The 23,683-nt window shown below is 44.6% G+C and overlaps 2 protein-coding genes across 6 annotated transcripts in view; one reads left to right on the forward strand and one right to left on the reverse strand.

Moving 5' to 3' along the window:
- Window positions 1-20,181, reverse strand: part of matn4 (matrilin 4) — a 92,146-nt gene extending 71,965 nt beyond the window's left edge. The window contains exon 1 of the mRNA XM_059980971.1: window positions 20,015-20,181. The gene's annotated coding sequence lies outside the window, so the exon portion shown is untranslated. The remainder of the gene's footprint in view (window positions 1-20,014) is intronic.
- The window catches only part of rbpjl (recombination signal binding protein for immunoglobulin kappa J region-like), a 98,564-nt gene that overhangs the window by 28,125 nt on the left and 46,756 nt on the right, over window positions 1-23,683 (forward strand). For 3 of the 5 annotated variants that reach the window (XM_059980978.1, XM_059980974.1, XM_059980976.1), the window contains exon 2: window positions 19,772-19,955. In XM_059980978.1, coding sequence (XP_059836961.1) covers window positions 19,772-19,955 — 184 coding nt within the window. The remainder of the gene's footprint in view (window positions 1-19,771; window positions 19,956-23,683) is intronic. The other 2 variants (XM_059980979.1, XM_059980975.1) reach the window with 1 other exon arrangement.

Below are 23,683 nucleotides of genomic sequence, written 5' to 3' on the forward strand. Positions count from 1 at the left end.
GAGTTTACCAGGGGAGTAGTGAAATTGGGCAGTCTAGTGGAGTTTACCAGGGGAGTAGTGAAATCAGGCAGTCTAGTGGAGTTTACCAGGGGTAGTAGTGAAATTGGGCAGTCTAGTGGAGTTTACCAGGGGAGTAGTGAAATTGGGCAGTCTCGTGGAGTTTACCAGGGGAGTAGTGAAATTGGGCAGTCTAGTGGAGTTTACCAGAGGAGTAATGAAATTGGGCAGTCTTATGGAGTTTACCAGAGGAGTAGTGAAATTGGGCAGTCTCGTGGAGTTTACCAGAGGAGTAATGAAATTGGGCAGTCTAGTGGAGTTTACCAGGGGAGTAGTGAAATTGGGCAGTCTCATGGAGTTTACCAGGGGAGTAGTGAAATTGGGCAGTCTAGTGGAGTTTACCAGGGGTAGTAATGAAATTGGGCAGTCTCGTGGAGTTTACCAGGGGAGTAGTGAAATTGGGCAGTCTAGTGGAGTTTACCAGGGGAGTAGTGAAATTGGGCAGTCTAGTGGAGTTTACCAGAGGAGTAGTGAAATTGGACAGTCTAGTGGAGTTTACCAGGGGTAGTAATGAAATTGGGCAGTCTAGTGGAGTTTACCAGGGGAGTAGTGAAATTGGGCAGTCTCGTGGAGTTTACCAGGGGAGTAGTGAAATTGGGCAGTCTAGTGGAGTTTACCAGGGGAGTAGTGAAATTGGGCAGTCTCGTGGAGTTTACCAGGGGAGTAGTGAAATTGGGCAGTCTAGTGGAGTTTACCAGGGGAGTAGTGAAATTGGGCAGTCTAGTGGAGTTTACCAGGGGAGTAGTGAAATTGGGCAGTCTCGTGGAGTTTACCAGGGGAGTAGTGAAATTGGGCAGTCTAGTGGAGTTTACCAGGGGAGTAGTGAAATTGGGCAGTCTCGTGGAGTTTACCAGGGGAGTAGTGAAATTGGGCAGTCTCGTGGAGTTTACCAGGGGAGTAGTGAAATTGGGCAGTCTCGTGGAGTTTACCAGGGGAGTAGTGAAATTGGGCAGTCTCGTGGATTTTACCAGGGGAGTAGTGAAATTGGGCAGTCTAGTGGAGTTTACCAGGGGAGTAGTGAAATCAGGCAGTCTAGTGGAGTTTACCAGGGGTAGTAGTGAAATTGGGCAGTCTAGTGGAGTTTACCAGGGGAGTAGTGAAATTGGGCAGTCTCGTGGAGTTTACCAGGGGAGTAGTGAAATTGGGCAGTCTAGTGGAGTTTACCAGAGGAGTAATGAAATTGGGCAGTCTAGTGGAGTTTACCAGAGGAGTAGTGAAATTGGGCAGTCTCGTGGAGTTTACCAGAGGAGTAATGAAATTGGGCAGTCTAGTGGAGTTTACCAGGGGAGTAGTGAAATTGGGCAGTCTCGTGGAGTTTACCAGGGGAGTAGTGAAATTGGGCAGTCTAGTGGAGTTTACCAGGGGTAGTAATGAAATTGGGCAGTCTCGTGGAGTTTACCAGGGGAGTAGTGAAATTGGGCAGTCTAGTGGAGTTTACCAGGGGAGTAGTGAAATTGGGCAGTCTAGTGGAGTTTACCAGAGGAGTAGTGAAATTGGACAGTCTAGTGGAGTTTACCAGGGGTAGTAATGAAATTGGGCAGTCTAGTGGAGTTTACCAGGGGAGTAGTGAAATTGGGCAGTCTCGTGGAGTTTACCAGGCGAGTAGTGAAATTGGGCAGTCTAGTGGAGTTTACCAGGGGAGTAGTGAAATTGGGCAGTCTCGTGGAGTTTACCAGGGGAGTAGTGAAATTGGGCAGTCTAGTGGAGTTTACCAGGGGAGTAGTGAAATTGGGCAGTCTCGTGGAGTTTACCAGGGGAGTAGTGAAATTGGGCAGTCTCGTGGAGTTTACCAGGGGAGTAGTGAAATTGGGCAGTCTACTGGTGTTTACCAGGGGAGTAGTGAAATTGGCAGTCTAGTGGAGTTTACCAGAGGAGTAGTGAAATTGGGCAGTCTAGTGGAGTTTACCGGGGGAGTAGTGAAATTGGGCAGTCTCGTGGAGTTTACCAGGGGTAGTAGTGAAATTGGGCAGTCTAGTGGAGTTTACCAGGGGTAGTAGTGAAATTGGGCAGTCTCGTGGAGTTTACCAGGGGAGTAGTGAAATCAGGCAGTCTAGTGGAGTTTACCAGGGGTAGTAGTGAAATTGGGCAGTCTAGTGGAGTTTACCAGGGGAGTAGTGAAATTGGGCAGTCTCGTGGAGTTTACCAGGGGAGTAGTGAAATTGGGCAGTCTAGTGGAGTTTACCAGGGGAGTAGTGAAATTGGGCAGTCTCGTGGAGTTTACCAGGGGAGTAGTGAAATTGGGCAGTCTAGTGGAGTTTACCAGAGGAGTAGTGAAATTGGGCAGTCTAGTGGAGTTTACCGGGGGAGTAGTGAAATTGGGCAGTCTCGTGGAGTTTACCAGGGGTAGTAATGAAATTGGGCAGTCTCGTGGAGTTTACCAGGGGAGTAGTGAAATTGGGCAGTCTAGTGGAGTTTACCAGGGGAGTAGTGAAATTGGGCAGTCTAGTGGAGTTTACCAGAGGAGTAGTGAAATTGGACAGTCTAGTGGAGTTTACCAGGGGTAGTAATGAAATTGGGCAGTCTAGTGGAGTTTACCAGGGGAGTAGTGAAATTGGGCAGTCTCGTGGAGTTTACCAGGGGAGTAGTGAAATTGGGCAGTCTAGTGGAGTTTACCAGGGGAGTAGTGAAATTGGGCAGTCTCGTGGAGTTTACCAGGGGAGTAGTGAAATTGGGCAGTCTAGTGGAGTTTACCAGGGGAGTAGTGAAGTTGGGCAGTCTCGTGGAGTTTACCAGGGGAGTAGTGAAATTGGGCAGTCTCGTGGAGTTTACCAGGGGAGTAGTGAAATTGGGCAGTCTAGTGGAGTTTACCAGGGGAGTAGTGAAATTGGGCAGTCTAGTGGAGTTCACCAGAGGAGTAGTGAAATTGGGCAGTCTAGTGGAGTTTACCGGGGGAGTAGTGAAATTGGGCAGTCTCGTGGAGTTTACCAGGGGAGAAGTGAAATTGGGCAGTCTAGTGGAGTTTACCAGGGGAGTAGTGAAATTGGGCAGTCTAGTGGAGTTTACCAGGGGTAGTAGTGAAATTGGGCAGTCTAGTGGAGTTTACCAGGGGTAGTAGTGAAATTGGGCAGTCTCGTGGAGTTTACCAGGGGAGTAGTGAAATCAGGCAGTCTAGTGGAGTTTACCAGGGGTAGTAGTGAAATTGGGCAGTCTAGTGGAGTTTACCAGGGGAGTAGTGAAATTGGGCCGTCTCGTGGAGTTTACCAGGGGAGTAGTGAAATTGGGCAGTCTAGTGGAGTTTACCAGGGGAGTAGTGAAATTGGGCAGTCTCGTGGAGTTTACCAGGGGAGTAGTGAAATTGGGCAGTCTCGTGGAGTTTACCAGGGGAGTAGTGAAATTGGGCAGTCTAGTGGAGTTTACCAGGGGAGTAGTGAAATTGGGCAGTCTCGTGGAGTTTACCAGGGGAGTAGTGAAATTGGGCAGTCTAGTGGAGTTTACCAGAGGAGTAGTGAAATTGGGCAGTCTAGTGGAGTTTACCGGGGGAGTAGTGAAATTGGGCAGTCTCGTGGAGTTTACCAGGGGAGAAGTGAAATTGGGCAGTCTAGTGGAGTTTACCAGGGGAGTAGTGAAATTGGGCAGTCTAGTGGAGTTTACCAGGGGTAGTAGTGAAATTGGGCAGTCTAGTGGAGTTTACCAGGGGTAGTAGTGAAATTGGGCAGTCTCGTGGAGTTTACCAGGGGAGTAGTGAAATCAGGCAGTCTAGTGGAGTTTACCAGGGGTAGTAGTGAAATTGGGCAGTCTAGTGGAGTTTACCAGAGGAGTAGTGAAATTGGGCAGTCTCGTGGAGTTTACCAGAGGAGTAGTGAAATTGGGCAGTCTAGTGGAGTTTTAGAGGCTTTTAGATAGACCCATGAATATGAAGAGAATGGAGGGATATGGTGATACATGGGAGGAGAACCTTTAGTATAAATTGGCATCAAGATTGGCATAACACTGTAGTTCCAATAGCCTGACCAGTGATGCACTGTTCTACGTTCTATGTTATATGGGTGATGGTAAGGAATAGTGGGCACACTGTGTTTGTGATGGAATACCTGGAGACACCTGTGAACTGCCCCCAGCAGCTCCTTAGGTTGTTAACGTAAATGATGCTTTTAGTTGTATGTTTCAAAGTACATATGACAAGTAGATGATTCTGAATCCATGTGGCTGTTGATTGGAAGGAATTGTCAAACTGAAGGAGCTGTTTCTGTGTGTTTCTCTATGAATGTAGAACATGTATGTCCTGGCATACAAACCCCATTGCTGGAAGAAACCCCTCTCAGTACCGGAAGCCTTTCTCAAAATCATTTCAATGTGGCTCAGAGTCTTTCGGACGCAAACAAATCTCAAACACAACACAACAGGACCTGCGCTTCAGCAGCTCAGCACCAGCCCATGTTCTGGTTATGTTACTCGTGGTGAAGGATCATTTAATAACAAGATTTGAATTATTTTTGTTAATTGGAAAATGCACCAGATGATTGGAGATGGGAACTTCTTTTTACGCAGAGCATTATTCTGATCAGTGTGTGATGGAACATAGAACATTACAGGCCCTTCAGCCCACAACATTGTGCTGACCATGTAACCTACTCTGGAGACTGCCTAGAGTTTCCCTAGCGCATAGCCCTCTATTTTTCTAAGCTCCATGTACCGATCTCAGAGGCTCTTAAAAGACCCTGTTGTATCTGTGTCCACCACCGCTGCCGGCAGTGCATTCCACACACCCACCACTCTCTGTGTGAAAAACTTACCCCTGACATCCCCTCGGTACCTATTTCCAAGCACTTTAAAACTATGCCCCCTTGTGTTAGCCATTTCAGCCCTGGGAAAAAGCCTCTGGATATCCACACAATCATAAACTGAATACAGTACTCCAAGTGGGGTCTAACCAAGGCCTTATATAGCTGTAACATTGCCGCACGGCTCTTGAACTTAATCCCATGGTTGATGAGGGCCAACACACCATATGGCTTCTTCACAACACTGTCAACATGTGCAGCAGCTTTTAGTGTCCTATGGACTCAGACCCCAAGATCCCTCTGATCCTCCACCCTACCAAGAGTCTTACCATTAATGTTTTTTCTGTCTTCAAATTTGATCTACCGAAATGAATCACTTCACACTTATCTGGGTTAAACTTTATCTGCCACTTCTCAGTCCAGTTCTGCATCATATCAATGTCTTGCTGTATCCTCTGACAACCCTCCAGACTTTCCACAACACCCCCAACTTTTTTATCATCAGCAAATTTACCCTTCTACTTCCTCATCCAGGTCATTTATAAAAATCACAAAGAGGAGGGGTCCCAGAACAGATCCCTGTGGAACACCACTGGTCACCGACCTCCATGCAGAATACAAACCATCAACAACCACCCTTTGCCTTCTGTGGACAAGCTAATTCTGGATCCACAAAGCAAGGTCTCCTTGGATCCCATGTCTCATTACTTTCTGAATGAGCCTTGCATCGGGAACCTTATCAAATGCCTTACTGAAATCCATGTACATTGCATCCACTGCTCTACCTTCATTAATGTGTTTCATTATATCCTCAAAGAATTCAATCAGGTACATAAGGCATGACCTGCCCCTGACAAAGCCAAGCTGACAATCCATAATCAGATTATGTCTCTCCAAATGCTCATAAATCCTGCCTCTCGGGATCTTCTCCAACAGCTTGCCTATCACTGAAGTAAGACTCACTGGTCTATAATTTCCTGAGTTATCTATACTTTCTTTCTTGAACAAGGGAACATATTTGCAACCCTCCAATCCTCTGGTGCTTCACCCATCCTTATTGATGATGCAAAGGTCATCGCCAGAGGCTCAGCAATCTCTTCCCTCACCTCCCACAGTAGCCTGGGGTGTATCTCGTCCGGTCCCGGGAACTTATCCAACTTGATGCTTTTCAAAAGCTCCAGCACATCCCTTTCTTAATGTCTACATGCTCAAGCGTTTCAGTCTGCTCTGAGTTATCTCCACAATTGCCGGGTCCTTTTCACTGGTGAATACTGAGGCAAAATGTTCTTTCCTCCAATCACATTAAAATGATGCCCCCTCATATTAATGATTTCTGCCCTGAGAAAAAAATCTCACTTTTTACGAAGAGCATGATAAATGCCTGGAACACTATGCCGAGGGTGGTGCTGAAGCTGATACATTAGGAACTTCAATGGGCGCATGGATGACAGGAAAATGGATTATGGGCTATGTTGGAGGGAAAGGTTAGATGAATCTTATAAACACAAGAGGCTCTATAGATGCTGGAAATCCAGCGAAGCACACAAAATTCTGGAGGAACTCTGCAGGTCAGGCAGCATCTATGGAGGGGATTAAGCAGTCGACATTTCTGATGAAGGGACTCGACTTGAACAGTCAACTGTTTATTTCTTTCTATGGATGCTGCCTAACCTGCTGAGTTCCTTCAGCATTTTGTATTTGATTGACCTTAGAGTAGTTTAAAAGGTTAGTACAGCATCGTGGGCTGAAGGGCTTGCACTGTGCTGTACTGTTCTGTGTTATAAAAATCCAACACTTGTACACACGTTCAATCTTATGAGCAACAGAACTACTTTCCTCTCACTTTTACTAATCGTGCTTTTTTATCAGTTTCCTCTGCTCTTAATGCCATCTGTCTCAGTACTGTGGAAGAATGATTACCATATTGAATGATTTTCATGTATTTTGTGATTTATGTATAAAATCAGCCAGGATGTCTATAAAACTGGAACTCTTTTGTTACCGCTGTGACGGCCTGTACTGGGACTGCCCGGCTTGGTTTTGGCTGGCTTTCTATAATATAGCGAGCAGATTGTATCTATGTGTGCTGTGTGTTCTGTTTGTAACTTAGGCTCAGAGGAAGCCTGCTCCATTTAGTGTGTGGTTGAATGACAATTAAACTTGAACTTGAAGTTGAATTTTTGAAGAAGGTCAGTTTGGCACCTGATTAAACAGCAGAACGTAGTTAAAGCCCACCTTTACTGCATTTAAATACAACATTTGAGGTCAGCGCAGGATTGGATGAAATCCTATCTAACATAAATAACTGGTAATCTGCACCAGGAATGAAAAGATAAATATACAAACATAAAAAGAAAAAAAATATGGTAGCAACACACAACAGAACCAAGAACATATGATTTAGAAAAAATACTCTTCAAAAACTTACTCTTGGATGAGACTTGGTTTTATTTATTTAGCGATATAATACATCTTTCCGACTCTTCGAGCTGTGCTGCCCCAGCAACCCCATAACCCCAATTAACCCTAACCTAAACACGGGACAATTTACAACGACCAATTAACTCACCCGGTACATCTTTGAACTGTGTAAGGAAACAGGGTCTCCCAGGGAAAACTCAGGTATTCCACAGCAAAGACGTACAGAAACTCCTCACAGAATGGCGCTGGATTTCATTTCCAAATTCCAGACCGCCGTGAGTTGTAATAGTGTTGCACGAACCCCTACACTACCGCAGTGTACAAGATGATAAGAGGCGTAGATACAGTGGACAGGCAGTGACTTTTTCCCAGGGTGGAAATGGCTGATTTGTGATGGCTGGCTGATGGTGTAGTGGCATCAACACTTCAAGGCAGATGGTCCTAAGTTCAAACCCAGTCGGGTCCCAACCTGGACAGCAGCAGTATCTGTGTGTAAGGCAATCTACTTCCATATCTTGCCTTGAAAACCCTATGTCCATGAGGTCACGAAGAGTTAGACTCAACTGAACAACGACAACAACAAAATTTCAAGGGGGAAACATGAAGTGGAGGGGGTGAAGCTGGAATTGTTTTTTCACACGGAGAGTGGTGGGTGTGTGGAACAGAGATTTACAAAGATTCCGCACTGTAAGATCCCTCTGTACAAGAACACTCCTAGGAGTTGTGCAATTTACCGCACCCATTCACTCTTGCATCTGACCTCTCAGCGTGCATCATCACACTGCTATATGGATTTAATTCCATCTACCATTTCACCCCTCAGATTTCCGAATTGGAATCGGGAGTAGTACCGGGATACTGTGAGGCTGCACCACCATTACTTTACAGAGGACTACTCAGTTCCTGCCACTGCCTGTAAGGAGATTGTACGTTCTCCCCATGACCACACGGCTTTCCTCCCACAGTCCAAGGACATACTGGGTTGGTAGGTTAATTGGTCATAGTAAATTGTCCAGTGATTAGGCTAGAGTTAAACTGGGGGGTGCCGGGTAGTTCGGTGTGAAGGGCTGAAACGACCTATTTCATGCTTAATGTATAAATAATGGTGAGATTCTCAATCCTCTGAGTTTGCACCACTACTAAATAGAATACAGAGCAGTACAGCACAGTTCCAGCCCTTCAGCCCACAATGTTGTGCTGGCCCTTTAACCTACTCTAAGATCAGTCTAACCCTTCCCTTCCCTGACCTCCATTTTTCTATTATCCATGTGTCTATCTTAGAGTTTGTTAAATGTTCCTAATGTATTTGCCTCAACCACCACCCCTGGCAGGGCATTCCACACACCCACCTCTTTCTGTGTAAAAAACATACTTATAACTTCCCCCCCAAACCCTATGAAATTATGTCCCCTTGTATTAGACATTTCTGCCCTGGGAAAAAGTCTTTGTCTGTCCACTCTACCTATGCCTCTTATCATCTTATACACCACTATCAAGTCATCCTTTCATCCTCCTTCACTTTAAAGAAGAAAGCTACAGCTCACTCAACCCATCCTCATGAGACATGCTCTCCGATCCAGGCAACCTCCTGGTAAATCTCCTCTACAGCCTCTCTAAAGCTTCCACGTCCTTCCTATTTTGAGGCGAACAGAACTGAACACAATACTCCAAGTGTGGTCAAACCAGAGTTGTATAGAGCAGCAACATTTCCTTGTGACTTTTAAACTCAACCCCCTGAGTAACGATGGCCATTATGCCTCTAACCCTATCAATCTGAGTGGGAATTTCGAGGGATCTATGGAAGTGGACCCCAAGATCCCTCTGTTCTTCCACACTGTACAGGATCCTGCCTTAAGCCTCTATTCTGTCTTCAAGAATAAAATTGGAGCTGATGGAATTACAATTTTATTTTCTTGGCGTCACCCAACAAAGGGAAATAATCTCTTCTGATATCAGCTTGATAAAACCATTTTCTCATCTTATATGTCTTTATTTTTCATCATTTGATCTAGACAAACCAGCTCCTTCTTGCTGGTAATGTTTATTTATTTAGAAATACAGCACAGTAACAGGCCCGTCTGGCCCAATTAGCTTGTGTTGCCCAATTACACCCAATTAACCCACCAACCGGTACACCTTTGGACAGTGGGAAGAAACTGGAGCACCCGGAGGAAATCCACGCAGTCACGGGGAGAGCGCACAAACTCCTTACAGACAATTGAACCTGATCTCTGGCACTGTAAATCATTACACTAACTGCTACGCTATCGTGCCACCTGGCGGCCTTTTTAATAATCCTTTTATTTGCCCTAACTCTACACCCTCTTTATCACCTTTAAATACAGACAGCACAGCTGCCTTCATTACTGTTTCCAGCATTTCCTCTATCTATAATGACTAATCTCTTCCTAGCACAGTCAATTATTAGCTTTATATTAATAAACAGCTGTTAAAACCTTTGGGTTCCATGACGTAGCCTTGATCTAAATTTATACTTCTGGAAACTAGTGAAGTAGATTAGAACCGGATAGAAAATCTGCAGATGTTTAACCATCGAATGAGGTTCGATGTCAGGAGAATCAGAAGCAGGTTTAATATCGTTGGCAAATGCCATGAAATTTGTTGTTATGCAGCAGCAGTACATTACAGTCATCATCATTATGTGTCGTGTTGTATGATGGAATTGGTCATGGTCTTTCCATGGCCAGTCAAGAGCAGTCATGCTCTTGGCAAATTTTTCTACAGAAGTGGCTTGTCATTATCTTCTTCTGGGCAGTGTCTTTACAAGACGGGTGACCCCAGCCATTATCAATACTCTTCAGAGATTGTCTACCTGGGGTCAGTGGTCGCATAACTAGGACTTGTGATCTGCACCAGCGGCTCAAACGACCATCCATCACTTGCTCTCATGGCTTCATGTGACCCTGATTCGGGGGGGGGGGGGGAGCTACATAAGTGTACACCTTGCCCAGGGGTGACCTGCAGACTAGCGGAGGGAAGGAGTGCCTTACACCTCCTTTGGTGGAGACGTATCTCCACCCCACCACCCAATATTGCAATACGTAATAATAAAAAACTGAAAATTACAGTAAGTATACATTTTTTTAAAGTTAAATTAAATAAATAGTGCTAAAAGAGAAAAAAACTTAGTAAGTTAGTGTTGATGGGTTCAATGTCCATTCAGAAATCTGATGGCAGAGGGGAAGAAGCAATAGGTTGGGTTGATTTGGAGCCATTTCCCAGCTCAAGAACTCAAAATCTTAGGGAGTCTTAGACACAAAGTAATGAAGACTTTGGGATATGGAGCAACAAAAAAGGAGGAACTCACTGGGTCAGGCAGCATCTGTGGTGGGAAATAGATATTCACTGTTTCAGGTCCACTTTAAGAGTCTTAACATGACACACTGACAGTTGTTTTCCCTCTTCAAGTGCTGCCTGTCCCCTGAGTTCCCCCAGCAGGTTGTTTTTCTTGGACTTTGCTCAAGTACGGTAGTTTATCTTTATGAACATAAAAGAGTACAGGACGGTACAGGCTCTTCGGCCACAATGTTGGCCAACTTTTTAACCTGCTCTAAAATCAATCTAACCTTTCCCTCCCAAATAGCCCTCTATTTTTTTTTCATCCATCTACTTACCTAAGAGTCTCTTAAATGTCCCTAATATATCTGCCCCTCCCATGACCCCTGGCTGAGTGTTCCATAAACTTACCACTCACTGTGTAAAAAAAACTTGCCATACGACCATAAGATATAGGAACAGAATTAGGCCATTTGGCCTGTCAATCTGCTCCAACATTTCATCATGGTTGATCTATTTTCCCTCTCAGCCCCAATCCCCTGCCTTGTCGCCGTATCCCTTCATACCCTTTCTAATCAAGAACCTGTCAACCTCCGCCTTAAATATACCCAATGACTTGGCCTCCACAGCTGTCTGTACAAAGAATTCCACAGATTCACCACCCTCTGGCTAAATAAGTCCCTCCTTATCTCCTTTCTAAAAGGACACCCCTCTCTTCTGAGGCTGTGTCCTCTGGTCTTCGACTCCCCCACCATAGGAAACATCCTCTCCACATCTACTTTATTGAGACCTTTCAATATTCAAAAGGTTTCACTGTGGTCGTCCATCTGAATTCCAGTGAGTACACTGATAATGCAATAGCCTCTGGCTTCCACTCTGTCCTGACCCACCTGGAAAATGTGGTCTCATATGCCAGACTGCTGTTTATAGGCTTCATTTCAGTGTACAACACCATCATGCCCCAGAAGCTAGTGGGGAAACTGTCCTTGCTGGGTCTCCACACTCCCTCTGCAACTGGATACTGGACTTCTAAGCAGTAAGGCCACAGTCTGTTCGTGTGGGCAGCAAGGTCTCCCATCCCATTACACTGAGCACTGGCACTCCCCAAGCCCGTGTGCTCAGCCGGCAGCCGTTCACACTGATGATGCATGACTGTGTCACAGGATCCAGCTCAAACCGTGTCATCGAGTTTGCGGATGACACAACAGTCATTGGCCTTATCAAGAACGATGACGGGATGGAGTATGGAGAGGTAGTGAAGTGGCTGGTGGGTTGGGGTGAGAAGAACAGTCTAAGCCTGAATGTGGAGAAGACAAAGGAAATCATTGTGGACTTCGGGGAGGTGCAGACAAAACATCACCCTCTGCGAATACATGGCTTCTCCATAGAGTGAGTGAAGTGCACCGAGTTCCTGGGAGTTCACATCACGGATTTCCTCAGCTGGTCCCTCAGTATCACCTCCCTGAACAGGAAGGCACAGTAACGCCTCCACTTCCTAAGGAGATTGAGGCAAGCAAGGCTGCCTCCTCACCTCTATCTTAACTGCATTTACAGGAGATGATTAATTCCTCTGAAAGACAAAGGAAGACATGGGAGTCCGGAATGCGTGTCTCACTTTGTGTTTACTTTACATGAGATGCACATGTATCACGTGGTAGTGTGATGACATATGCAATTCATGTATTTAACCTGTATTGACATATTTAAATGAACAAGAATGCTTAGTCTACCAATAAATATACAAGTTTATTCAAATATTATAAAAACATTAAGTACCCGACGAAGATAATAGAATATTATATTTGGAAGTTGTGGACCACACTGCTGCAGAACCACCATTGGAAGATTTGTGATACACATTGTCCAGTGGGGAATCATTACACAGTATACTTTACCATGTTTAAAGATGGATTGTTACAAATATACAATAAAATCATGTGACAGGAAGAATACAATCACCTCACTCATCTGCTACCGAAGAAATGCCCAGAATTCACCGGAATTTCAGGAAGAGGTTGTTCTCTGCAGGGAACAACACCTTTCTCAGCCTTTCGATTTCCCTGAACAGAGTGGAGCTCCTCGGTGACAGTTTGTGCAGCAGCTGGCGGGATTTTGGTTCCCGCTGCTATCTGTACATTGTCACCGTGACTATGTAGGTTTTGTTCGGGTGCTCCAGTTCCCTCCTATGTTCCAAAGACGTAGGGGTGAGGGTTAGTAAGCTGTGGGCATGCTATGCTGACACCGGAAGGATGACGACACTTGTGGGCTGAATCCAGCACGTCCTCGGATTGTGTTGGTCATTGACGCAAAACTACATATTTCGATGTTTCAATGTACATTAGGCAAATAGAGCTAATCTTTTAATCTCATTGAGAGGCACAGCATAGAAACAGGCCTTCAACCCGTTGACCCTATCCTAATCATCAACTATCCTTTAACACAGGGCTTCCCAACTGTTCATATGCCATGGACCAATAACATTAAACAAAGGGTCCATAGATTCCAGGTTGGGAACCCCTGCTTTAACATTGATCCTACACCAACAATGAAAGGACTTGGGAGCTACTAATCTCTGGGAACCACATTGCTGTTTGTCTGGTGAGGGCCATCAATTGCAAATGCAAAGTGATAAAGCACAATCATGAAAATGCAGATCCCTGTTCCTGCGAAGCTGCACGGGTACATGGCCGCACGGTAACTGAAATGCCCCCACGCACGTAGCCTTTGTTGCCGCACAGCTGGAGTTTCATTTTATATAATGCTAATAATATTTTGAAGTTATGCTAATATAATTTCGAAATTGATGTTAATATAATCGTGAAATACCCTATAATTAATTATGGGTTAATGAATTCATTCATTCATTCATTAAGTGCCATGTCGTATGATGTGGATGATCATGGTCTATTCATAACTATGGTTGTTGTTGGGAAATTTTTCTACAGAAGTGGTTTGCCATTGCCTTCTTCTGGGCAGTGTCTTTACAAGATGGGTGGGACTCCGACCATTATCAATACTCTTCAGAGATTGTCTGCCTGATGTCAAGTGGGTGCATAACCAGGGGAGTTACTAGTTGGTCTGTGCAGCTGTTAAAAAAATCAGAGGGAATGCTGCAAATGTGTAATGTTTTCATCCAGATGTTATAGAAGTTGGATGAAAATCTTCAGTATTTGATGTGCAGGCTGTGGAACAGGTGCAGTAGAGGTTGACAAGAATGCTGCTTGGATTAGAGGGTATCAGCTATCAGGACAGCTTGGGCAAACTTGCGTTGTTCTGGGGGGGATTTGATAAAATTATGAGGCATAATAATCATGGTCAAGGCCATGGTCGCCCACATCATACAGCAAGGCACATAATGAATGAATGAATGGCATTGAAACATAGGGTGAAATACATCGTTTGTGTCAAATTAAATCACCAAGGATTGTACTGGGCACCCTGCAAGTGTTACCATCCTTTCAGCACCAACTTAGCTCACCTACAACTTACTAACACTGACCTATGTGTCTTTAGAATGTGGGAGGAAACCGGAGCATTCGGAGGAAACCCTTGCGCTCATGGGGAGATTGTACAAAACTCCAATCTTAATATGGCATTAAGATAGGCACAACATCATGGGCCGAATGTTTCTCTCCAGTGCTGTTCTGTTCCGTACTATGTTGAAGTTTCCTGACCTACAAATTTGCAATTCAGGATTCAAAATGCATTAGAAGAGTAAAGGTTTTGCCAATGGCAGTTTCAGTGACTCTCTTTTAGAAAACAGACATTTATAAAATTGTTTTTGAAAAGTATATCACTTAATTCTTTGTATAGAGTGTGCATTGGGTCATTTACAAGTGATCTTCAGCACTGACGTAGGGCAATTAATTAAATCAGCAATGGAGCAAAAACAGACTCTGGGTACTTCGTTTCCTAGTATTCTCTTGGAAAAAGTGGAAGAGAATTTAATTAAATTTTATATTTGCTTTTGGCACTGAAATGGAATAACCTTTAAAAATAATAATTTTGAGATGATTACAATAAACAGATCCTTCAGAATCATATACAAACCTAATGAGAAGAGATTTTAATTTAGGATGTCCCTGTGCTGTTGAATGCCCAAGGGCCTTTCTGTAAGACTTGATAAATATTTGAACTTTAAAAATAGTCAATGGTTTCCAACATTGCAAGTACAATGGACTTATTATCCAATATTAGTTGCAAATGGCACACACATTTTGCCTTCACCCAAGTAACACTTTGCAGATATTAATTACTGTATTTTCTCAAGCAAACTTATCTCCTGTTGAAAGAACTCTTAGTCTCATATTCTCTATATGAATTGCTTATTTAGTTATTATTATTTTCTCTTTCTTTTTATGTTTGCACAGTTTGATTTTTTTTTTTTGCACATTGGGTGCAGTCTTTCATTTATTCTATTGTGTTTCTTCTATTTATCATATATGCCCACAAGAAAACGTATTTCAGGGTTGTATATGGTGACATTAATAACTGATCTGAGAAACCTGGATTGAATGCTTCAAGCAAGCCTTACCTTAATTTACTGGAAATCAGAAACATCTCTCTTAAAGACCAAATTGTGGCATCTTTAATGTAGTAAAAAAAGTTCCAGTGTTTTATAGGAACTTGTCCTTTAATACCCTACGTCCATAGTTAATAGAAATAAATCTGATCTGGAGTTCCTGATCCCATCCTAAGACTGTAATACAAAGAAACTACATTTTTCAACAGCAAAGGTGCTTTCTGCTCTTTACTGAGCTGTTGCAGAGAGTGTAGGATAAAACTACTGATTTCAGTCTTCCTAAAACCAAGTGATCTCGGGGAGCTGTACAAGTCATTGGCCAGGCCACACTTAAAGTACTTTGTGCAGTCTGGTCACCCAGCAAGAGGAAGGAAGTAATTAAGCTGGAAAGGGTCCGGTAATAAAAGATCATGAAGATCCTGTTTCTGTGCTGTAATGTTCTATGGTTCTGTGTTACTGAGACTGGAGGCTTGAATTACAAGGAGGGTCTGGATAGGCTGGGACTGTTTCTCCCTGGAGCATAGGAGGCCATGGATTGACTTTGTGTTGAGGCATTTCAAATCAGTAGAGTCTTATGTAAGGGGAAAACTCACAATCATTTTCACAGGGTAAGGGAAAATGAGTTGGAGAGTGATACAGCCCAAGGATGTAGATTTAAGGTGAGAGGGAAAAGGGTTAAGACAGATCTGAGGGGTAACTTTTTCACATAGAAGGAGGTGGGTATGTGGAACGAGCTGCCAGAGGAAGCTCCAGACTCTGGTACAAAGTTCAAAATACATTTATTATCAAAGTATGTATACATTATACAACCTTGAGATTCATCTCCTATCAGGCAGCCACAAAACAAAGAAAACCCAAAAGAACCCTTGAAAAAAAGACCAACAAACACCCAAACAACACACACAAAATGTTGGTGGAACACAACAGGCCAGGCAACATCTATAGGGAAAAGCACTGTCGACATTTCGTCAGGACTAAGGGTCTCGGCCCGAAACGTCGACAGCGCTTCTCCCCATAGATGCTGCCTGGCCTGCTGTGTTCCACCAGCATTTTGTGTGTGTTGTTTGAATTTCCAGCATCTGCAGATTTCCTCATGTGTTTGCTCAACAAACATCCAATGTGGGGAGAGGGAGAGAGGGGGAGAGGGGGGGAGGGGGAGGGGGAGAGAGAGAGGGGGAGGGGGAGAGAGAGAGGGGGAGGGGGAGAGAGAGTGGGGGAGAGGGGGGCCAGGGAGAGAGAAACAAATCTTGCAAGCAGTATAAGCAAGTAGCATTTAGAATGAAAGTGAGCCTACAGACACGAAGCCTGGAATGGCCAGAGCAGGCCACCAACTCGGTGTCAGTTCAGCGCATGGCAGAGTAAACATTGTGGAGCCCGCAGACACGGAGCCTGGAGATTAGCTGATTTCAAGGCCGTGGACTCTCCTACTACAGTGAGGGCTGTGCCCACAGATGGAGATAATAAACCTCATTCTCATTTTGATGCCCCACTAGGGGTGATGGGCAAAAGAAGAAGAAGAAGCAAATTTCACATGGATGCAGAATATAATGTTGATTTAAGAGAACGTTATTAGTAATTCACAAAGAATGCTGGAGGAACTGAGACCTGATGAAGAGTCTTGGCCCAAATCATTGGCTATTGTCTGACCTGCTAAGTTCCTCCAGCATTTTATATGTGTTACTCTGGATTTCCAGCATCTGCAGAATCTCATGTTTATTAGCAGCAATTCTTACAGTTTTAGAAGTGAGATTTAAGAGAGTAGAATGTTTATTATAAATATACTGAAAGGATTTGCTGAAGCCAGCTCACAAAGTCACCACATCTGGTGCCTGTGGCTGTGCCTTCAATGTATAGTGTAAACACAGATATTTCATTTGAATTTGGGGGTATCACATTGAGTGGTGTTGCAAGAGTTTTAGTGACACAGTCTCTGCTGTTTCACTTCACAAGTCTGTGTCCGAATAAGATTAAATCAGCCAGTTCATCTCCTGAGGAAAACGCCTCAGGTAGATTGTTGCTTCCACAGCACGAACTCAGTGGATAAGTCAGAGCTTCTGGAGATGAATGGGAGCTTTGTGATCACACCCGAAACAGTTACCACAACCAAGGCTGGAAACAAAACTGGAATTGTGGTAGGAATTCCTCTGCACGGACTGAACATTGTAATGGGTGGCCTCTTTCAGTTCAATAGTGTTTGGGCTGAGAGGGAAGGAAGGTTGTGGGGCACTGGTGACAGGTTAGGGTTGGAGTCGGCCAGCTTAAAATGTAAAATATCGTAGCCGCAAGAGATTCTGCTGGAGATCCGGAGTAACACACTCACAAAGTGGTGGAGGCAGCATCTATGGAAAGGATGTTTCAGGCTGAGTCCCTTCATCAGAACTGATTATAGCATCTGTATACATAGCCATGAACAAAAATATGTGCTTTTTAAGCACTATTGTTACCTAATTTTTTGAGAGATTAAATTTCTGAAAGCTTTGAAATCCAAGGTCAGCCATCCAGCCCATTACTGCAGACTGGACAAGCCCTTCCATTAGGATTACATGCCTTGTAGTCCATGTGTAAAGAAAAAAAAGCACAGCCTTTAATTGCCATCATCTTAATTAAACCAAGAAACTCTGTGTCAAAAGGGAAGCAAATTGTAGTGCATGCTCTCTTCTCACTACCACCATCAGGGAGGAGGTTGAGGAGCCTCAGATCCCACACGACCAAGTTCAGTAACTGTTATTACCCTACACCATCAGACTCCTGAATCAGCGAGGAGAACTTCACTCACCTCAACACAGAATCGATTCCACAACCCATGGACTCACTTTCAATGACTCGACAGCTCAGGTTCTCAGAATTATTTATTATTTCATACTTGTTTTCACAATTGTTGTCTTTGGACGTTGGTTATTTGTCTGCCTTTGTGTGTAATTTTTCATTAAATATATTGTGTTTCTTTGTACTTACTGCAATAAAATGAATCTCACGGTAATATATGGTGACATATACATTAACAATAAACTTACTTTGAGTTTTAAACTTTGGAGTTTGATTTTATAATTTACTCTTGTTGCAGTATAGTTCACATGGACTTTTATAGTTTTTAAGCATTTCCTGAGAATTAGCTGATTTCAAAGCCGTGGACTCTCCTATTACAGTGAGGGCGGGGCCCAAAGATGGAGACAATCGCAATAACAAAACGTTTGACTTTTCGAAGCACAGCATGGGAACAGGCCCTTCACCAGCTGAGTTAATTCTGACCATCAGCCACTCATTGATAGGACCTGAAATCATATGTTATTTACAGCTCAACACAAAGCAAATCCTCAATGCAGAAACTAGGAGATGGCTCCGAATGCACAGAATTTCTAATTCCTTCCTAGTACCATAATAAACAATGTGTAAAGCTTTAGTTAATCACAGCTGTTTTTGTGCTGTACTTTTCTATGACAAATGGAGTACTATGTGAAATTCTGGTTGCCCCCATTACAGGACGGATGTAGAAGCTTTGGAAAAGGTGCAGGAGAAAATGAATCTCATCAGAGTGCATGTATGCACTTTGATAATAAATCTGACTGACTTTTTGATGAGGTTCATTGAGATGTTTTATGCAACAGAGTGCATATTAGTTATAGGGAGAGGATGGGCAAACCTGGATTATTTTATCCTGGAGATTCAGAAGCAGAGAGGTGACCTGATATCATTATGGGAGATGGGGAGATGGTCTCATTTTCAAGATGGACATTCATGCACTAGAGGACATAGCGTTAAGATGGGGTGGGGTGGAGTTAAAAGGAGACAAATTTTAAGCTTTGTCTCCTTAAGTTTAAGAGACAACTTAAACCCAAGAGGCAAGTTAAACCTAAGAGAAAACTAAAATTTAAGAGACAACTTAAACCTAGATGTGAGATAACTATTATTTTTACACACAGAGTGGTGGGTGCCTGGAACTTGCTGCCAGAGTTGTTGGTGGAAACAGACAGATTAGGAATGTTTAAGAGATATTTAGACAGATGAATGAACATACTGACAATGAAGGGAGGGATCACGTGTGGACAGATGGGAGTAGCTTAATTTGACTTGGTGGTTGGTACAAATGGTGGGTTCCTGTGCTGTACTGTTCTTTTCTGTTTAGGGTGTTGTGGTGAAGATAGGTCTCTACCAAAGGGGGGTGTAAAAGGCGTTCTTTCCCTCTGCTAGCCTGAAAGTCACTCTTGGGCAAGATGTAGCACTTGTAGCCCCCCCCCCCCAATCTGGGTCACGTGAAGCCATGGGGGCAGCTGGTGGATGGACCTATCACCAGTCCTGATTATGTGACCACTGACGCCAGGCAGATACCCTCTGACGGCTGAGGTCGCCCGTCTTGTCGAGACTCTGCCCAGAGTTATGTCTATTTCTGCTTCCCTGCACCCACCTGCTCTTACTCCCGCTCCCATTTACACACACACACCAACGTGAACTCTAACCTTCCGCTAGGGGCCCAAGGTGCTGCAAGCTGATTCTTGACTACTCCCACGTCCTCAATGTCCCAACTGCCTTGAGCCGTATCTTTACACCTAATTTGACAGATTTGTCCGGAGGTGGGATCTTCCTGTGCGCACTGGGCTGACCCGTCTCCCCGCGCAGCGGACAAACCCGGGAAGGTATTCGCTTTGGGAGACCTCCGAGTGACTCGCCCTCCCAAGCAATCTTGCTTTATGTGTTAATCAGAAGCTCTCTGCCCACCGTCTCTCTCTCTCTCTCTCTCTCTCTCTGTTTCTCGAAGCAGGTGAGTGTGCGGATGAACGCGGCGCAGAAGCTGAGGGTCTCCCCGGGCTGTGCTGCTCTCTGAGCGGAGCTGAGACTCACCTGGTCCTTCAGGAGGGTCCCGGGGCGCGGCGGGTTGCAGTGGACCCGCACGGGCAGGCGGAGAACGGCCGCGGCTTCGCCCGGACAACTTCGCTAAACAGGTAGGTAGGTTAACAACACGAGTAAGACCGGGGCCGGAGGGAGAAGCTGACACGGTTACCTGCTAACAGCCTTCCTCGGTTAACGGACCCGCTACTCTGCCGAAATCCAGTGGAATTGAAAAGGCTCGGGAGTACCGATGAAGCAAAAATCCCGTCTTTCCCCCGCCGGCGAGCAACTCAAATAAACCTTCTGGATGGGGTCCTTGTCACTGAGTGGAAAAGTAGGAACGTGGAGCAGGTTTTTAATACATTGCCCGAGCCCAGGATAAATAAACCCCTCCCTCTGGAATTCTCAAGGGGTCGGGAATCAGAGGGACTTGGGATGAATGTACGATTGGAAAAAAAAACCCACCCGAGAAAAGTTAGACACTGTATAGGGTTTCTCTGTCTCTGTCTGTCTGTCGCTCTGCACAGAGGAAAGTTAGCAAGAGTTGAAACCGTCTGACAGGAAGACTTTAGAAACAGCGAGGGCAAGATACTGAAACTATTTTATATATATATATAATTTTTTCAATATCTTGCCCTCGCTGCTCCTAAAGCGGTACATATTCCATAACACTGTGCGTAAGTACCGGTGTTAGATAACTATTAGGCATATATGTAAGCTAGGGTACCTAAGACTATTTTCACAGTACCTATTTGTCAACGTGGAGCGGAGAGAGAGTTTATCAATCTGGCGAGATGTCGGGATGGCGAGGGTGGAGCGCAGTGGGAGGGAGGGGTGTGGGACAGGTGGCAGAGAAGGAGTGCCGGGTGAGTGAGGGGTGGTGCAGGTGCAGACACACCCAGCCCTCGGACACCAGGCAAGGACATTTGATTCCTTACTGATCGTTACAGAATGTCTCTCTGGTGCTTCCCACTCCCTTCCGCTTTTCCCAATCATGATTTCCCTCTCCCTGCCCCCTTCCCACTCCCAGTCCGCATTAGAGACCCATATCAGAGTGAGGTTCATCATCACTCACATATGTCATGAAATTTGTTTTTTTTTGGTGCAATATATAAAATTACTACAGTACTGTGCCAAAGCCTTAGGCACCCCAACTTATTTTCACAGATACCTGGACTATACCTCCTCCTACCCTGTAGCTTGTAAAAGTGACAATCTCTTCTCTCAAATCCTCCGTCTCCGTCACATCTGATCTCAGGATGAGGTTTTTCATTCCAGAACTAAGGAGATGCCCTGCTTCTTCAAGGAAAGGGGCTTCCCTTCCTCCCTCATCAATGCTGCCCTCACCTGCATCTCTTCCATTTTGCACACATCTGCCCTCACCCCATCCTTCCGCCACCCCACCAGGGACAGGGTTCCTCTTGTCCTCACCTACCACCCCAACCACCAACCTCTGCGTCCAGCACATAATTCTCTGTAACTTCTGCCATCTCCAACAGGATCCCGCCAACAAGCACAATTTTCCCTCCCCACCTCTTTCTGCTTTCTTTCGGGATCAATCCCTACACGACTCCCTTGTCCATTCATCCCTCCCCACTGATCTCCCTCCTGACACTTTTCCTTGCAAGTGGAACAAGTGCTACACCTGCCCCTACACCTCCTCCCTTACTACAATTCAGGGCACCAAACAGTCCTTCCAGGTGAGGCGACACTTCACCTGAGTCTGTTGGGGTCATCTACTATATCCAGTTCTCCTGGTGTGGCCTCCTGTATACTGGTGAGACCTGATGTAGATTGGGAGACAGCTTCGCTGAACACCTAGAAAAAGCTGGAAAAAGTGGGCTCTCCCAGTGGCCACCCATTTTGATTCTACTTCCCATTCCCATTCCAATATGTCTAATCATGGCCTCCTCTACTGCTTTGATGAGGCCACTCTCAGGTTGGAGGAGCAACACCTTCTATTCTGTCTGGGTAGCCTCCAACCTGATGGCATGAACATCAACTTCTCGAACTTCCATTAATGCCTCTGCCTTTCACCATTCCCCATTCCCATCTCCCTCTCACACCTTGTCTCCTTACCTGCCCATCACCTCCCTCTGGTGCTCCTCCCCTTTCTCTTTCTTCCATGGCCTTCTGTCCTCTCCTATCAGATTCCCCCTTCTTCAGCCCTTTATCTCTCTCACCAATCAACTTCCCATCACTTTACTTCACCCCTCCCCCTCTCCCGGTTTCACCTATCAGCTATTACCTTTGTATTCCTTCCTCCTCTCCCCCACCTTCTTACTCTGATTTTTCATCTTTTATTTCCAGCTCTGATGAAGGGTCTCAGACCGAAACATCGACTGTTTACTCATTTCTACAGATGCTGCCTGGCCTGTTGAGTTCCTCCAGCATTTTGTGTGTGTTGGTCGTATTTCCAGCATCTGCAGATTTTCTCTTGTTTGTGATATACATGTGCCTAGGACTTTTGCACAGTATTGTATATATTACAATAATATGTAAAATAAAAGACAATTATGGCATAAATATCACTTGAGGAACAATATATATATTGCCTTTGCTGTTCCTAAAGCCTTCCTGTCTGGGGCTTTGAATTCTGTTGCTATTCCTCCGAGGAGAGGGAGAGGGAGAGGAACAGTGCAAACTAAAAGGAATAATGAGGTAGTGTTCATGGGCACTGGACCGTTCAGAGATCTGATGGTGGAGGGGAAGAAGCTGCCACTGGTTCCTGTCCTTCCTCCCCCGTTGGTAGTCATGAGAAGAGGACATGTCCTTGATGGTGAAAATCTTCAGTGATGGATGCTGCCTTCCTGGGGCACCACCTCATGAAAATGTCTGTGATGGTGGGGAGGGTTGTGACTGTGATGGAGCTGGCTGAGTCTCTTTTGATCCTAACCACTGGAGCCTCTACACTAGGTGGTGATGCAGCCAATCAGAATGCTCCGTACCATACCTATATTGGCAACGTTAAAGAATAGTGATGCATTTTCAAGCCAGGAGAGAGAGAGATGCTCTGACAGCTGGCAGATCAAAGTTCAAAGTAAAATTGAAGATCAGAGTGCATACATGTCACAACATACAGTAAACACAAAGTAGACTGCAGATGCTGTGGTCAAATCTGAGACTCTTTTTCTGGTGGGAATACTCAGCAAATCTATAGAACGGTCACTGTAAACAGGATCAATGAACAACAAACTATGCAAATGTAAATAAATAGCAATAAATAATGAGAGCATGAAATAACAAGATAAAGAGTTCTGAAAGTGAGACCATACTGGTTGTGGGAACACCAGAAATTGAATGAGTGTAGTTATCTCCTTTTGGTCAAGAGCCTGATGGTTGAGGGGTAGTAACTGTTCTCGAACCTGGTGATGTGAGTCACCTTCTTCCTGATGGCAGCAGTGAGAAAAGAGCATGGCCTGGGTGGTGAGGATCTTTGATATGGAGCTTGTGTTCCCATGTACTTTCATCCCTTAGCTCTTTAGCTGGTCAAGTTGGGGGTTTGATAGATAGATAGATACCTTATTGATCCCAAAGGAAATTACAGTGTCACAGTAGCATTATAAGTGCACAGATACACAAATCTTAGAAGAGAAATAAGAAAGAATAAAATAAATTACCTTAAAAATAAGATGTCCAAAAATGACAAGTCAAAGATTACACGATCATTTCCCCAGCTATAGGTTGTCTCTTTATAGAGCCTGATGGCCAAGGGAAAGAATGACCTCATATAGTGTCTCTGTAGAGCAGCGCAGTTGTCTTGGTCTATTACTAAAAGTGTTCTGCTGTTCATCCGAGGTGACATGCTGGGGATGAGAATCATTGTCCAGAGTTGTCAGGA

This window comes from Hypanus sabinus, chromosome 9 (assembly GCF_030144855.1).
Source record: "Hypanus sabinus isolate sHypSab1 chromosome 9, sHypSab1.hap1, whole genome shotgun sequence".
NCBI classification, from domain to species: domain Eukaryota; kingdom Metazoa; phylum Chordata; class Chondrichthyes; order Myliobatiformes; family Dasyatidae; genus Hypanus; species Hypanus sabinus.